Source organism: Psittacula echo (assembly GCF_963264785.1).
Source record: "Psittacula echo genome assembly, chromosome: 22".
Taxonomy (NCBI): Eukaryota; Metazoa; Chordata; class Aves; order Psittaciformes; family Psittacidae; genus Psittacula; species Psittacula echo.
The window spans coordinates 203937-222201 of NC_137758.1; the positions used below are offsets into that span (position 1 = coordinate 203937).

At 40.6% G+C, this 18265-nt stretch overlaps 1 protein-coding gene across 1 annotated transcript; it reads right to left on the reverse strand.

Annotated features, from left to right (window-relative positions):
* Positions 1–2719: 2719 nt before the first annotated feature.
* On the reverse strand, positions 2720–18190 carry RSBN1 (round spermatid basic protein 1). The gene is made up of 7 exons (XM_080632990.1): positions 17681–18190; positions 13622–14292; positions 6590–6727; positions 6005–6147; positions 5076–5243; positions 4031–4139; positions 2720–3433 (listed from the first exon to the last, which is right to left on the reverse strand). The coding sequence occupies exons 1-7, from the start codon at positions 18096–18098 to the stop codon at positions 2972–2974; spliced, it is 2109 nt and encodes a 702-aa protein (XP_080489116.1). The 5' UTR covers positions 18099–18190; the 3' UTR covers positions 2720–2971.
* Positions 18191–18265: the final 75 nt, after the last annotated feature.

The window sequence follows — 18265 nt, forward strand, 5'->3', positions numbered from 1 at the left end:
AGGATCCATGTTCACAAAGTGTTCTGCATCTACCTGGGTAGGATGAAGAACAAGGCATGACATTTGCCAGTTTGATTATCTCATTACACAGGCTGGTGTATGACATCTTAGAGAACAGACAGCTTTTTAACACCAGAGAGATGAGAAATAGTTACTTGGACCTATCCAGAGATTTGTTCTGCTCAGCAAACACTAAGTGGCCTGAACTGATTACTTCATTTCTAAACAGCTTATGAAAATCAGTATAGCACAGGTCTTGTTCTGGAAAACGTGCATCTTTCACAGAGGCATTGTTCTAATTCTGCTCTGTTGTTTTCAGTGCAGTTCAAGTCACCTTGAAACAACAGCTGTCTAGCTGTAGTAATCAGCTTCACAAGCAATTCCTCTCATACTTTACATCCAGAATTGAGGTGGAGTTTGAAATGTCATCTTGGTTAAAGTGTACCAAAGCTGATAATGTAGTTAGGTAATAGATTCTTATCAAGTTTCCTCCTCTCTTAAACACGCTAGAACAGCATCAGCAACAGTCAAGACATTTGAAGATATATTTCTGTATTTAAATCTGACATTAGATAGTAAGTTAGTAAGTAAATGGAACCGAAAGAGAGCACGATGCTATCAGTCATGTCCCTCCATCCAAAGAGGTAAGTCAGAGCAGTTTCTTTTATTTCAGGCTGTAGTCACAGATTTCACTAAACCTACAGTTTTGAAAGCAACATGAGCCACTCTGGTCTTCTTCCTTCATCCATTTGAAAACATGCTGTAAGAGCTTACAGAGAACTTCCAAATCAATTCCCTCTCCATCCTGTTTCAACTCTCACTATAAGACAGACAAGTTGGTGTATGGGGGCTCTTAATCTGCTTATTCTTCCTTTAAAGTGATGTTTGCAGACTCGCTGTGGGATCTGCAGGTGTGTCGGTTCCTGAGTGGTTGTATGCAGTGCTGGCTGTCAATGACCGGCCACCAAGTTGATGCACCTCTACTGACATGACCAAAGAATAGCACATGTGAGAAGTGAAGTGGGCACTTGGAAGACTAGCAGACTTCATCAAAAGGAAAGAACACCCTTGGATAATGTGATCTTTGAATGTGGAGGATGAACTGAAACCGCTATTGCCTGTGAGGAATTTTACTTTGCACAACCCTTAAAGCTATGAAATTCCTCTCAACATAAAAAGTGGAAAAGAACCCACCAGAGAACAGACAGCTCATTTATGAACCAGTCTGGGTCATCTAGAATTTCTGCTAAGATTAAATTACACCCCTGCATGAATCACATTACTTTTTATCATAAAAGCTCTCCATTCTAACACCTTATTTACACAGATTACTAAACAAGTCACTACCACTTCAATCTGTAAATTAGTTTTAAATTGAAATATTTCCTAGTCCTCATTTTGTACCGAAGACAATACATACATACACATAAGGAGTAATACAGGTTCTAACTAATCACTGCAGTATCTTCTGATTATTTTTCTATCAGTTTAAAATAGTGACCTCTACACTGAGGTGCTAATATGTATATAAAAGCCTACACAAACAATATTGCACAAAGTAAGATTTATAATAGAGTAACATATTTTAGAGACCCTTATAAAGAGAAGAGTAATAATTGATATTAAAAAGATGCATCCAGAACTAACACAGCATCTTTGCTTTTGTCTAGTCTAACATAGTGTTTCAAATCTTTCCTACCCCAGTGAGGATTAGAACAAATAAAGTTATCTGGAGACAGCTTAAGCTGCACCAAAACCCAACTTGTACTCTAAATGTGGGGAGGGAGAAGGGAGGGAAGAAAGGGACAGGACTTTTCCTTCTGATGACTGGAAAGGGTGGTAATAAGTGGAGCGACTGAAAGTCAAGTACAGATTACACGGTAACATTCAGAAATATTGAAAGATCAGTTAAAAACCATTGCTAGCTGATACTCTACACATTTAGCATGTGCCACTGATTTTTCCACAGTACCTGGGCACCCAGAAGCTACTCATGGAAAAAGCAGTTCAATGCCACAAGACTTTTTATTGTGAAAGAGTAATACAGAACTTCCTGGCATATGGACAGCCACACTGTGTAAGTCAGTTACCAACTCAACGCTATTAAGTGCATCAGTACAAGGGAAAGTGTGGTTTCATTGGACACATTACGACCTGACCAAAACAAGCTGCCAAGTTGGTTAGTATTTTAAAGCCTTAAAGTGCTCGAAGATAGCAGTTTCCTCCACAAGACTATGAATAAGTTCTTTAATTTTGACACTAGTATTAATCATGTTCAGGGAAGATGTATTTTGGAAGCAAAACCCTCACACCAAACAACGTAAGCAGTGCTATGAGAAGTGTTAGGTCAGGAAGTCATTGCATTTCAACAGGATCAGACATTTGCTTCAGTTAATTTTACTGTAAGAAATAAGAGATCAGTTTCTATAGCTTGTATATATAAACCCAACTCGCATATAAACCAATGTGTCAAGAACAGATACCAAAAGTTTCACAAATCATCAAAAGTGCTGTGCTTTCTTTTTTTTTTCCTTTTTCTTTTGTTGTTGGGGTTTTTTTTAAGCAAATAAAATGAAATGGGAAAGTCACTTTGCAAGTCTTCTACAAAATCATCTCTTTCTGGTGAAGATTAGAGCTAAAGTAAAAGTAGGGAAATAACACTGACCAATGTAGTTTAATCGGTTTATGTTCCTGGAGGAATTTCATTCTGACTTTGAGAAGATATTAAATATCTCTTTACTTAAACAGAAAGAAGTGGTAGACCACTGTTACAGGTTGTACTAAGGGGTTAAAATACAACTTGAATTTTGCATAATCTGTGTAAAAAAGATATGCTTGACATTTTGGAATGTCACCTTTCTTTATAGAATTATAGGCAAGATTTCTCCAATAAAACATAAGCCAGTTATAAAACTATAACTTCACATCAAAATTTTAAAAAGTTGTTAAAAAATGTTTGCTTATATACATATCACACAGCAGAGCCTGCATGATCCTGTGGATTGTGGTGCTGATCAGACTCTATTTTAAAACCTGGAAGGGGCTGGGCCACCTGATCTGGTTGCACAAGTCCTGATATTGAAGAAAGAGAGGAGGAGAGCACCCCTGGTGTAAGCTGCATTTCTAAACCTGGTTCTTCAGACTCTGCTTTTACACTCACACATTGGGGTTCACCTTCTGCCTCTGGATTTCCAGGAACACTACTGTTCAAGCTTGAATTGCTTTCTGCGTTTTGAGAAGTCTCCTCCACAGGGTGATACTGTTTAAGTCTTATGTGCCAGGCTAAGCTGCAGACTGCTGACACCGTTTTGAACTGATGAATGACATTTCTAGGGATGAAGTAGATGTCATTGTCACACAACTGAATTCTAGCATAGCGAATGCCTTCCCGTCTCATTTGGTTTAGTTTGGCTTCATCCACCCATTGAACACACTAAGAGAAGGAAAATGGTAAAGTTAGTGGTATACTCTGTTTAAACAATTCAGTATCCACCTACTTCCAACACACTTCCTGTCTAAACCAATGTTTAACATGTAAAACTTCAAACTTGAATGAGAATTGAACTTTTAAAACATAATTTGTCTAATGTGTACATCTTAGGAGAAGACAGTGATCAGTTGAGAACATTCTACAGTTATAGCTGAAAATATCAGATTCAACATGAGGCCTCACTGTTTTGGCTGACAGGACCCACTTTAGACGCCTTCACATCCTAAACCAACATCAGTATATTAGAAAAGGCAGAAACAGGCATACATGGCTTCTTAATCAACTACTAGCTGTTTCTATAGCAGGTATCAGGACTCACAACTGGGTGAAAAGGAAAAGCAGCTGGACTACATGATAACTGTACATCCCTTCCAAATTAACTATTCTGTTCTGAAACATGAGAAGGGAAATCGCCCAGGAGAGCTGTGAGTTGAGGGCCACCAAGGATACAACAGTCCTGGCTACACTGTGAACCTGAAAATTGTCAGAAGCTACCACCAAAATGCTAAGAATGAGCTGTCACTAGGGAAGATTCAATACCTGTGACACCGGAGGTTCATGCAGGTCCAACTGAAGTCTCTGCACAACATCAGTGAAATCTTCAGCATGAAAACAAACCACATCTTTGGTTATACGAGGCTGGTCGCTCCTGAAGAAAGATGAGAAAACCAGGAATTTTTAAACAACTGGACTTAGAGAATTACAACTCTTTCCAGCAGAAAGTCATTGAACCAATGACCTATTACAGTTTTACACTGCACACAAAGTCTCATCACTTCTCAATACACATATTACTTTGAAACAGAGATGTCATATTTTTTTTTCCTTCATTTTACTCCTTTCTTGATACATGCACAACAGAAGTGATGTTTTCACAGACAAATAATACACTAAACCACCTGAGAACTAGGTTGAGCCTGCCAGTATCAAAGTTTTTGGTTTGCCTCAATTCTTCCATTAGACAGAATCATTATGTGTAAAAGGAAAACAAAAAGTAACCAAGTAATTCTGATGCCAAAGCAATGAGGAGCTGGGTGCTATTCAAGAGCTTTGAATAAGAATATAGGAAGTTCGGACACATTTTATTGGTATCAAAATCTAACGATATTGCTAATGCTGCTATCCTATTTCTACTGGAATTGCTAGAAAAAAAACATGATGCAAGTCTAGTTTCTGTGCAAGGTGAACAGGAATGTCCTGAGTACACGAAAGGAGAATACACTGTAGCTCTGAAATGAGTTACATTGAGGTCTTCTATCACTATTAAGAAAGTTAGCATTACTATACCTACTCAGGAAAAGAACAATCACAGATGATGGTCCAGAAATGGTGCATTACAGCTTATTTCATGTATCACTAAAATTTTCTGCAAACTGCTGTTACAACCTTTCTACTGTCTCAAGAAGAAGGAAAAAACAGGTATGTAGCTTGTGAGTTTCAAGCTCTAGACAGCACATCTCTTTATAGGGTTTAAACCATTTCATTGATTAGGCTTGTTTTCCAACAAATTTTCTTTTTTTAAGAGACAAAACCACTTTAGAATCACCCCCTCCTACAAGAACAGTTGCATTTCAGTGGCACTTACCATTCCCCAAACTGTACAGCCTTCAGAACGCCGACAGCAGCTGTACTCTGCCAGTCAAACCCTTGGCCCACATGATCAGCGTGAGCTCTTGTTCTGTCTTCAAACAGAACCTCCCGGGGCTCACTGGTCCGAGGTAGGTACTGGAGATTCTTTATTTCGTTCATTGACCTACAACATGAGAAAAAGACATACTAAAAATGTTTCAGGCTACTCAAAAATAAGTATTTGTATTAAAATAATCTTAAAAGTCTTGTGTGCTGCAGGCTTCAAAATCAAAGACCAAAGCACTTCCCTCTGATTTCTTCAAGATGCTTGTTCAACAAAAGACTGGAACAAATACAGTGAAGTACAGTTCAGGTTATGAAATCAAACTTCCAATAGATACTGAAGTTTAGTTATTTGGGCGTATGTCCTAAAATTCTGCTTGAAATTGCAATTAAAACACGCTTCCAATTCTTTATCACCTAAAGGTTGTTCTACAGCACACTCTTTGAGGAAGACAGCAGGTACATATGTACCTCACGATACTTTCTGAGAAGGCAGACAGTATTTCAAGTGCTTTAACACTAACATTATAATGCAACATGAGCAGTGTAAGGATCTCTACTCTTTTAGAGCATTTCATCTGTCCTCACCACTAAATAAGTTCTTTCCACAGAAGTAAGATGAATAAAAGAAGTCTCCTGAAGGAAAATAAAAAGGGGTTTCAACCTTAAGAAAGCACTGATCTAGGACATAGTGGTGAAATAAAACAACCATCACAAGTAACATGTTTGTCTTATCCGTTGAGCCAGTTTGAAACAGAAATGAAACTCAAACCTGTGAATTAACCTTCTGAAGAACTAGCTACACATAAAGCATTTAGGTTTTATTCTCAAATCTAACACAGATGTTTTACCTTTAACATGGAAAGGAAAACAAAACATTACCGGCGCCGTTTGAATGGTGATTTTGGCATATCAGCTGTTGGGATCATCTGCTCCCCTGGTCTCACCCACATTATGGGGCCATCATCACTTTGTGACCTGCACTGAAGTCTGAGACTAGAAAGAGTCCCCCAGGGCAAAGTCATCTAAAAGAAAACAAAAACAAAACAATCCACAAAACACACATAACACAAAACACTGGGTGAGATAGAAAAATTAAATGATGCCTTTGGTAAAACTGGTTCAAATTTGCTGTCAAAAGAACTGCACAGAAACTAAAATATATTCAAGACATTCCAATATATTCCAAGCTGACTTTATCAGACTTAGTTTTTAGGGAAGCAGATGATTATGCAGTGCCTATATATAATAAACTATTTAATTTTTTAATTATTCTCACAACTGTTGCTACCTAATGCAGTATCTTTCATTTGGACACAGGAAAGAACATACCTTAGTAGCCCAAACAATAAGCACATCACTACAGAAAATACTTTATGGTTTCTAATTACTTTGAAATAGGTAAAACTCAGTCACTGCTTAAGTATCCACAGAGTTCTAAACAAGACACCACAAGTTACTGCTTACTCTGAGAAATGGAGATTCTTCTAACATATCTAGGAATTCTGGGAAGTAGTCTCCAACTTCTTCATCCACAGCTCCAACAAGACTGATCTGCCGCATTGGTCCTGCTCGGTAGGTTCCACAGCAGTACGTTCGATTGACCTGAGCAGCCAGAAAGGAAAAGACAATACCAGCACAGCTTTAGTTCTGTTACAAGAGATTAAAATTGATTAATATAATACAGTAGGCCACAGCTCAGATGAAACTTGGGCTCATCCACATCTATTCCATTAGAGATGCTTTTGGGAATAGGCACAGGCCTGTTTAGAACAGATGCTCATAGGGTATCCCAAGAGAAAGAACTCCTGTCTGAATTACTGACAGGAAATACTTCTAAAGTTTGAATAATAGTGTGTTAGTATTTGACTAATTCAGGAACAATTCAGCACTTCCAAGCTGACTTCAGAAAACCTCCTACACACAGTTTCATTGTGACTCAATCTTTCAAGCAAGCTTCAAGTCTCCACTAATTGGTGCAGTTGACTGTTGCTTCTACATTTCAAACTGTGTGCTACTGAAATATGTGCACTCTTCACTTCAGCCACATCCTCTAGGTCCTTCCCCTGAGACTGCAGTTAAAAATCTCCGTGTCCATCAAGCAATGGCTCTAGTGATATTGTTCTAGTGTATACACAAATTGGTCCAAGAATGGAGGAAAGAAGAGGTCTAGGTAGAAATCCAGTGGTCACACACAAGTTGACTACTACCATTTGCAGTATACCCTGCTGTCACTCCTCTGGCCAGAAACACTGTGATCTCATTCACAGCTTTTTGACATCCTCTGTAGCACAAACTGTCCCACTTTTCCAGGTCACCTGGGAACTTTTCTTGCCCATTTCCTGTTCCCAGAAGAGAACCACTGGCACCACTCCAGTGTTCTCTAGTCCCCTCATGTAGACTGCAGCTGTAACACATCATACAGCCAGAGCAGGCTGTGTGCAGATGCGGCAGCTATTTGATCCTAAAAGATCAGAAAACCTGCTGTAATTAGTCTGATTTGTATACTCAGTTGTATTTAAGCTCCAACCTTCCATCATTCTTCACCAGCCTCTTTACATTCATCAAGTGGTTCCAGTGGTGAAAAGCTATGGCACATCTAAAGTGGTGGCTAAAGTTGTGGGGCAGGCACAAAGGACTTTACTGGTAAATTTGCGATTTTATAATCATGTTCAGAAGTGTGATACCTTTTGTAACTCATGTATAGATATATTTAAGAAGCAGCTTAGTTTTAAGGTTTTTAGTTTTAAGTCCTGCAATTTAGCTAACAAACCAGATGTAGTTGAACTATTCCATGAAGCTGTGAAAGATAAATTAGGAGAGACTAATAAGGCAAGAGTTAGTTACTGCTGCAGTACTTTCCTAATTATACGAGTTCAGCTCACTCCTATTTCCAGAGTTCTCCTTTCTTTAGCTTTGTATATACAAAGTGGGCAGTTCTGCACTGACTGCACACAAGTTTTAATTAAAAGCTAAGAAGGAGCCAAAGATGACTTCACATACAGCTTTATTCCTCAGCTGTAAGCCAACTACTGCACTGCATCACCTCTGACTTCATGTGCTGAAGTTTACATCCCAAGTCCCTCTCAGAACTGCATTGGGCAGCTGAAGCACTCTACAAGTCCATCACGACCAGCAGCAGCAGCTGGATGAGCACATACAGACTTTCTGTGTTTGACCATACAGATTTATGAGTCAAGCACTACCTTGAGAGGCTGTTAATTCTTCTTGGCTGTTGCCCTAGGAGAAAGTCTGCAAATCCTATTAGAACATTACTGGTGAAGGGTTATATCTAACATCAGTAAAGTGGAATGATTTTTACTGTGAGAGTGGTGAGGCACTGGCAAAGGATGACCAAAGTAGTAAATGTTCAATTCCTGGCAGTGTTCAAGGCCAGGTTGGATAGGGCCTTGGGCAACACGGCAGGGGGTTGGAACTGGATGATCTTAAAGTCATTTCCAACCCCAACTATTCTGTGATTCTATCAGCTAGCCAGAATGAAATCCAGAACACTGGAAAACTGCATTTATTTGGAAGTTAATGGAAAACTAAAGCATTAATGGAAATTGAAAACTACAGCATTAATCTATGCACCTATGGGAGTACTAAGGCCTGAAATGCTCCGGTCCTTAAGCCAGTTCAGTTTAACTATCTGGTACTATTAAAGTAAGTGGAGATAGACTACTTCCAGATGAGATTTGTCTCACTGAAGCCACCTGTTGAGAGGCACTAGTATTTCAGAAGTGTCTGTCACAAGTAAAATGTATTATAATACCATACACAGGTTTTCCTTGTAATTTTTTGCACAAGGAATAAAACCTAGAAGCTTTAGCATTATTTTAATGCACTGGAATGCAATACAAAAATAAAATTGAAGAGCTGTAAAAAGAGACACTAGAAGTACTTTAAGGAAAACCTGTTTGCTAGTTTCTATTAGAACTTAAACATATGCACTACACTTGAGAATTAAAACCAGGATATATTTACACTGAAAATACGTATCAACTCACGGCAACCCCCAGCAGGCTGTAATATTCATCTCAAGCACTTCAATCACAGGGGAAGTAGTCTACTAGATTAGATGCTGTAAAATATTCCTTCACATGTAGTTTCTATCTCATCCTTGATTCCTCCAGCACAGCACAAATACTAATACCATTTGTTAGGTTAGTGGTCTCAGGAATAAGGAGTATGCCAAGACCTTGTGTGTAATAACAAGCATTTTCGTGCCAAAAATATGCATCTACTCATGGGACACTAAACCACTCAGGCATAAAGGAAGAACAAGTAACCTCCTTGTTGCACCTTCTTACAAGCTACTTTGACATGCCATTTGCAAAGTGCTCCAACAGCTACATTCATTTCAGAGCCATCTTCATGCACCCCTCTTTTCAGGAAAGATAGATGAGACTATGAAAAACCTGAAGTCATTTTGTTCTATCCACTAGGACCTTTCTCAAAGTTTCTTTTGGCTTTTTTCTTTTTTTTTTTCTATTTTTCTTTTTTGTTTTTGTTTGTTTGTTTTGAGGTTGGGTTTTTTTGTGGGGTTTTTTTGTTTGTTTTGTTTTTTGGGACTTTTTTGTTTAAAGTCCAGTTCCTAGGAGCTGGGTCATTCCAGTTCTTACGGCTGTCAGAAGTCGGTAACTTATTACCACAACACCTTCACTGCTCTCAGCTGTTCATTATGCTTCTTAAAAACCATTGGTGGATCGTATGAGTAGTAACTGCCACTATCTACTGATCAGATCATACAGATCTTCCCTGTTGTAAAAGTACTATCAGGCTGGTGAGACCACTCAGGTGTCCTGTGCCCTTTCAAAATGCCAGACAGCTATCACTACCCTGTGTGCCCCCTACTCCATACAGGACCACATTATAGGCATATTTGAAATTAGTTCTTCAGTGTTCATGGAGACATTTTATAGCAGCTGAATGATGTACCTATCAGTGTTTCCACACACAAGAGTGAGAGCAGAAGCAGACAGCATCAGTGACTCCCACAGAAGTTACAGAGCTGGTATTTGCACATTACTGAGATAATTCAGACCCTGCCTCATGAAGGGGCAAGCAAGCAGTACGCTTGTACTGGATTACTTTCCCTACCTCTGTAGGGAAAGAAGACACCCAGAAAAGGCATAAGCTTGAGACAAATGCGGTTAAGTTTCAGAAGTTGCTCTCTAGTTTCAAGAAAAGCATGAATCAGTTGACAGTGACAATATTTTAGTATGTCAAGTTAGTTATAAAACCAGCAATGCAAACACTTTGCTAAAAGGAAGAAAGCCAGAACGCAAGGCAGCTTACTATTTACAACAGAAGGGAAGGAAGACAGTGTGACATGCCATTACAGCAAAGGGTATGTTTGACTAAAACATGTCAAATATTTCATTGGGCAGTATTATGTGGCTTAAGTATAAACTAAGTTAAGTTTACAGTGCAGAGGCACAATTTCTCCATTTCATACTTTGATAGCTTCTGCTAAAGACAGTGTCCTTCCAGAATAAGGGATCTTCTTCCAGGAGTAAGGAAAGTTAAGACGGGGCACAAAACCAAACTGTGATATTGTTCATTAACCAAAACTGCATGGAATATTGTAAACTCTTCCAACTGTACAATACAGGAGTAGAAAAGCTTACCCTATTATCACCTCCTCCTCCTACCTCCTTCCCAGAAGGAACAGCAGCTTACATAAAACCTCCTTCCCCCAGCTCTTTCCTGGCCTCTTCCCAGAACCCCCCTCCCCTTTGTGACAGTTTAACTGCTCTTTGGACTATACAGAGAACTGATCAACTCCTTTTTGGGGTGGGAGTAATAAAAGGGAAAAGGAGAAGTGGTTTTTCAAGTCTAACTATATACCAGTTCACTGGGTAGACCTAAAAGCAGTTGTTCTTAAAGAGCTGATGAGGAAATAAATATTCATTTTAGTTGCACTGCTAAGAACTTTCAAGCTGTAGTATGCTCTTGAGTGAAGAAAGCTTACAAGTTATTGTTCAGTGATTTGAGTCTTGAAGGATCCAAGTGCCACTGAATAGCTTTAAACTAAAGCTCAGCTTTAGCACTGAAGCATTAGAACAAATGAGGCAGAACCAAGGCGAGAAAGAAAACCCAGAAAGCACTGAAGCTCAATTATTTTAATATACAGAAACCACAGTTATCCTACAAACATTAGAGTCCTTTTTAATAAACACTCAGTTTATATTGTCCTCACTATCCTGAGAACAAATGAATTCACCTTTCAAGAGAGTTAATTATCACTATTTTTATTCAATCTTCCAGATTAAAGTCCTTATTTTGAACTGGAGTCACTTTCTACTCAAATTCAGTTTGTCTGGAAAGGTGTTTAAACAGCTAAATGTTGTACAAGCCAAAGGCCACATTAACTTTTAGTTCATTTGCAGTTTACAGATCCAATTTTAATTTCTTGATACCAAGTCTCCAGGACTAAAGACTACCTAACACCCAGAATCCCCCTGCCACAGTATGGTTCAGTATAGCAAACAAGTCCATGCATACAGAAGGTTCAACCTTGAATGGAGGTGACTTAAAAAACAAGTATCTTCAACTAAAAATAGTATCACAACTACAGTGTACAATACTGTAACATCCTTAATCTGCAGAAGAATGACCATACAGTGCTTCTGTATTGTATAATTCTCATACAGGAAGGTCCAAAAGTGAAGCTTAGCCAATCTGCTGATTCCTCAACAGCACTGCCAAGGAATAGCAGTGAACCAGCCAGACTTAAGGAAGGTATTTCAGCCTTCCCTACTCAGCTAGCTTGCAAAACTTGATTCTTGGCAGCATGCAGACACGATTGAATCCACTAGCAATTTAAATGCATCTTTAAACTAGATACTTTACTATCATTTATATTACCTGAGGAGTCCCGCTTCAGCTGTCTTAGGAGTCATAATTCTACTTCTGTTTGCTCAGTGTGTGAACTTCACTAACATACAGAGAGGATTAACCAGGTCATGCTGAAGCTGTCTTCAGAGAGGCATTTTAGACCAAGTGAACCTCATGTCATGACTAATCTTAATCAAGTTTAGACAGTACTTAAAATAGAATTAACTGAAATACCAGCACAGACCCAGTGAAGCCATACACTCCTCAAATGTATTTATAGTATAAGCTATTCATGTTCACAAGACATTCGCCAAGAAAAAGTATAATTGTTAAATACCCAGTTGGCACCATTTAGCCATTTTACGGGATCACCACATGTACTCAAATTAGAAGGTAATCATGATTCCCAAGAACAGAGATAAATCTTTTAATATAGAGGACTCTAAAACCTAAACTGTGGACAAGTTTCACATCTGCAGAGCACAGGCGGGTACTGCGCAGCAGAAGTGCAGCAGTCTGTATGCTCAGACTGGTTTTGGAGTACTAAGCACTCTGATGCAGCTCTGTCAATGCAAAGAATTACTTAAATCAAGAAACAGAAGCTGGTCTAAAATCAGTGCTGCAGCAGCTATTAATTGTCAAATTCATAAGCTAAGTGTCAGAATTACTGATTCAATAGTATCTATGATTCAAAGACTCCCTAAGTGACCACACGGGAACCTTCTGTAAAGCAGTGGTTTTCCAATGCAGACCTTCCTGATAGCCATTTGATAAACCCTGGGAAGATCCACCCACAAACATTAGGATTTCAAAATCTGTTACTAAGAAGATCTGTTCCAATAGCACTGAAGTGCACTCTGCAACAGTTTCAGGTTTTTCCTTCCAACAGGTGAACCAGTAAAGGTAATTAAAGTCTTGAATCAAGACTTTAAAAAGTAATCAGTACTTTGAATCTGTTCTCAGACTACACTAAGCAGGGAAAAGTTTTATTCCACCTGAAAGTCATTTATCTCATCTGTAACATTGCTGTATGTCCATAGATACTTTAAAGCTTGATCACAGGAGTCAAATGCAACAGATTTTCATATGGGAATCTTGAAATTATCATAGTTATTACTGTTGCATCCATTTAAGCTACATGGAAATACAGTTTGAGAACTTAAGATAGCTGAAGTGAAAATCAAGGTAGTATATAAAATGAAAGCCTTTTTTAAAGGCAATTAAAAAGATAGTCTAACCAACACTCTGAAGCTGGAAAGTTTAAGCATCCAGCAACAGTTACTGATAGAATTAAGATATTAAAGCACCCTTATTTGTTGTGAATGATACACTAAAACCTGAAAAGTAATGTCACTGCAAATACTAACATTGCAAAAAACCACCCAGATTATTGAATAGAAAAAGCAATCTATACAACTCTTAATACAGACTTGGCTATTGTTTTTGAACCATGTCAGCATTCTCCCAAGTACAGAAGATCAGTGCAGATCTTTCACATTTAGCAGTGTCTGAAGTGTGATCCGTAGTCCCAACATCATCTTTTTTCATCTGCCTGGAAGAAACGCTTTGCCTCACCTATATTAGGCCATCCCTGCTGATTACAGAATAATCAGATCTAGGTGTCCTGCAACTTTTATGCCTTTAAATAGTTCTTACCTGAGAGTGAAAATTTGAAATTGTTGTTGTTTCAATGTCCTTCTTGCCCAGAATTTCCATTTTCACTGGAGTGTTAGGAAAGTTAAAAGCAAAGTAATCCAGGAAGTCTGGTAAATAAGCAGCTGCTCCATGTACTATGGCTAAAGCATAGTAAGCTGCATTTTTATCGTTTTCACTGAATGACAACGCAAGAAACTCTTCGGCAAATCTCTCCATCTCCACTGGAGACAAAAATGAGAGTTCATCCATGTAAGCATGAAGGACCAGAGCACCACCATTGGACTGATGTTCTTCATGAATGAAGTTACTAAATTTAGTGCCAGTTTTCAAGAAGCTGCTGCGAACAGAATGCTCCTGGTGTGTCACAAATGGTGTTTGTACTCCCTGGGGTATTCGATATTCCTGCATACCCAAATTCAGTCTGCAGAGCTGCTCATCCTTCAGGTACCTGAAGGATTCCTTGTTCATTTCCAGGTTATCACACTGTCCTTGAGAAAGAGTCTCCTTGTCAATGCGAGTGAGTCCAGCACACACTGTCTGCACTTCTTTGTTGTACATCTTCAGGCGTTTCCCCCTCATATCTTCCCGGTGTTTCTTTTTCTTTTTTTTCTTTATCTTCTTCATAATAAGACTGTCAGCTCGCTGGGTTTTGCCATTTTCATCTGGAGTTTCTGGCAGCGACAATAAAGAGAAGATTAGAGTTCTGCAGTTGCAGCATGTTCACCCCTAAAGAATTAAACCCTCCCATTTGCTAAAGCTCTCTATTCCCAGGAAGTAATACCTTAACTTACAAGACTTTAATTATACAACAAAAACTGCTACACCTCTGGTTATTATGCAAGGAAGACTTTGAATTATGGAAATCTTCCAAAACTCAAGCTTCATACTTTAGAGATAGTTCATATTTTACAAAACTCAAGCTTCATACTTTAGAGACAGTTCATATTTTAATAGAAGTATTAGAATACCTTTAAAGGGAATCCATATTCCCAAGCATCTATAAGTGCATTAATAACTCCTGACATTTAAGGCAGTGCTATGCAGCGGAAGAGGATAAACAAGTTAACAAGTAACATTTAAACATTAATACTTTCATTACAGAACACTTCCCTGAGTTTGGATACACACTATACAAGCAAAACTGAGGGCAAAGGAAGAGGTACAAATATTTAAAGCAGTCAGCTTTCTGGACAAGAAAAAACCCCAACAATTAAAATAGTCTTAGACTGCTGATCTTTTTTATTAAAGCATCTGAACCATCACATCCACATCTTCAGCTACCTTTCACTAGTCTTAACTACTCAGTTAAAACAGAGCTAGAAATTAAGAGGAGGTTGTTTGGTTTAGGTGTTTGGTTGGTTGGTTTGGTTTTTTAAGGTTAATCAACCTCTTAAAAGGCTAAAGGCTGAGAGATAAAAAGTAAAGAAGTAGTTCTGTTTGGCAAAATAATAGTTTAACTGCTCATCTTTTAGGAATAAAAACTAACTCAAATAGTATTTAGCAAATAACAATGGCAGTTAGAAATCTTGATGGTCCAGCTCTTAAAAAACTCAATTGCCAAGACAAGTCTCTCATCTGCCTGAATCAAAGAACTATTTCATGCCACAATTCACACAAACCTCCAAGAGCCATGTTACCAGGGGAGCTGTGGGGATCCAAACAACTGCTGAAGGCAACATCAGACTGGAAGATGCACTGGCTAAAGTTTCAGTTTCCTGCAGCATAGGGCTCTGTGCTAACAAAATTTCCTTTCTCTGTCTGCAAAGCTATCAAATTTGTATTTCCTCTTTATTCTTTTGCAGTACTTGAAGAAAAAAATAAACATGTTACACTGATCTACAAGAAAGGGTGTAAGGATATATACACGCAGCTTCAAGTTATTTAGTCTAACCATAGTGTTTAACAATATCATTACTAGGCTGGTCTCCGAGCTCTTTACTACGGACAGCTGACCTTCAAAACAGTCTGGTGTAGTGAACAGAATTACTCATGAAGCAAAGAAAGAGTCGACTGCTTAATACTAACTTCATACGATTGTCTTAGGACCTGAAATACAAGTTCACACACTACTGCTGTTAGCCTTTACAAACAGCAAATGTCCTTATTTTTATATTACAGCTAGGGAAACCAGGAAAAGAAAGGTGGTAGCACTTGTTTTGGTAGGTCAACTGAAACAGTTCTTTGAATAAGCTTTTCTGGGAGTCTCAGAAGTTGAAGTTGCGTAAGCTTAATCACTAAGCTCTCAAGTATAGATACTGCTTTACTAACTGTAACAAACATACTAATTACACAGAAGATCTTTGTTCTGTTGTAGCCAGAGATCCCGAGCTGAAAGTAAACACGAATTTCATGGCACCACCAAGCTGTTGGAAATACTTCCCTGTAGGTATTTCTAAATTAATTTTTGGTTGTTAAAAGTGTCTTATTTTGAGTATTTCTTATTTTAGACATAGTTTAAAAAACCTCAGACATGCACTAGTTTTAGTTCAGAGCACCTGCCTGTTTGAAGATATCCCTTAATAGCAGGCACACAACTAGCACTCTGCAGTTTGGAACTTCCAGTGAAGACTGGTCTCTTCTCAGGATAAAAGATATCCCAACTGTGCTGTATCCACTGAACACAGCAGAGTGCCACGACTGCAGTGAGACTAACCTCTATATTAAGTGAAGCTAGACAGTGACATTATGGTAATGCCTGACAGTCTTGAAGGAAAGAGTTTTAACTATGCCTTTAAATAAATGGAATGCCTCCAGTACCTCAAATACAAGGAAAGCTATAGCCAGGTCATCAAACTATGGGCATAGCAGCAGTGCCAATAATTCCACTAGTCTAAAACATCACATAACTGAACACACCAGTATCACAATTAACCAGCAAAACCACTGGAGACGACTGTTGTCACTCATGGCCAAAGGCAAGCATAGTATAGTCAAAGAAATAGACAATTAATTGGAATATGCTTAGAAATAAAATCTGATAGCAAGGAAAACAAACCCAGCCTCATCCCAAAACCCACTGCACACCTGCAGTAACCTGGAATTCAGTCAGTAGTTCTAACAGTATTTAAGCCTTTACAAAAAGAAGGCCTCATTTGACTACTTGTTTAGAACTGACATACAGTGACACTCCCAGTCTACAGAGATACAGTACTTCTCTGTTATCAAGCTAAAGTTTGGAGCTACGGTCCAGTAGCTTTTATAGTCACTATTCAAACACAGTTGTGAAGAAGCATTAAACCAAGTGAAAAGTGTCTCCCCATAATAGCGTTGCCCTTTCTTACGACAGCACTATCTAGAGTTTACACTACAAATCTAACTTACACTGCTTACAGCAGTGCACCTTCAGCACAATACTTTCACATATACTCCTGAAGCGTGATTCACATTAATATCTATTACAGCAACTTTTGCAATGGCTTTTTATTTATGTTGCTCTCCCCAAGAGGCTTTTTGCTATCGCAAATATGCAAGCAGAACAAAAATAATCATTCTGTACCGGGAAAAAAAAACCCAGAGAAAGCTTGGTGTTCATTAAGACAATCTCAAGACATTTAACTCAAGAAAAACACCACACAAACTACAGCACCGTCTCAGTTCTGGTGTAAGATAACGCAGGCACCGCAGGAAGAAAGCTCTACTGTGGAAGTGCTTGCACTGTGAGCCGCGCAGAGGGCAGCCCGGGCCGGCAGCGCTGGAGCCTCGCTCGCTCCTACCATACGCTACCGGGTCCCAGCGGGACAGAGCGACGCGCCCCGCTGCGACCAGGGACAGCGGCGGGGTCGAAAGCCACGATGCACTCACCCGCCTTTGCCCACCGCCACCTGAACGCGCACAGGGCGCCGAGAACCGCTTTCTCTGCGGCTCCCACCTGGGCCGGTGAGGCCGAGCCGGAGCCGGCCCCACCGAGCCCGGCCGGCCACGGACGGCGGATCGCGAGGCCGCCGCTGAGGGCTGCGTCAGGCAAGCTCCGCCGAGTACGATCCGCACGGGCCAAAAGAGCACTCGGGGGCCCGGGCGCCACCGCTCAGCCCCAAGCCCACACCCGTTCCGCCTGCTCACCTCGCTTGCTGGGCCGCCCGGCTGCCCCGTCCGCTGGGCTGCCCCGCCTCGCCTTCTGCGGCTGCCCGGCGGCCAAACGGCCGGGCTCGGGGCCGGCGGCAGGGCGATGCCGGTGGTGGTGGTGGTGGCGGCGTTCCTCCAGGGCGGCGGGCGGTGGCAGGCTGAGCGGAGAGAAGGTGAAGAGCCCGGCGGCAGGCAGGCCGGGCAGGGCGTCCGGGGGCAGCGGCTCCGCCGGGCCGGGCCCCGCCAGCAGCGGTTGGTTCAGCCGGGCCCGTTTAGCGCCCGCCGCCTCACCAGAGGGACCCCGCCTCCGGCGCCCGCCACCGCGGGGCCGGCCGGGCCGGTCCCCTGAGGGGAGCTGGGGCGGCTCCTCCGCGGCTCGGGACACGGCGCGCACCGCAGCGACCTGCGCAGCCATTTCGCAGCCTCCCTCACATACATTTAAATGGGCCCGAGCCACAGGAGGCGCCTGCGCGCACGCGCCGCCACCCCCCTCTCCTCCCCCCGGGAGCTGTAGTTCGCGCCGGAGCCACGGGAAGTGTAGTGCGTGCGAGGGCGCATGCGCGGAGGGCGCCCGGGGAGGGT

Excerpts from the sequence above, each read along its gene's own strand:
- RSBN1 (XM_080632990.1), bottom strand. The coding sequence starts at position 18,098 with ATGGCTGCGCAGGTCGCTGCGGTGCGCGCCGTGTCCCGAGCCGCGGAG. Across the intron at positions 5,244-6,004 it reads TCACCATTCAAACGGCGCCG|GTCAATGAACGAAATAAAGA; the intron begins GTAATGTTTTGT and ends CTCATGTTGTAG. Across the intron at positions 3,434-4,030 it reads ATGAACCTCCGGTGTCACAG|TGTGTTCAATGGGTGGATGA; the intron begins GTATTGAATCTT and ends TCCTTCTCTTAG.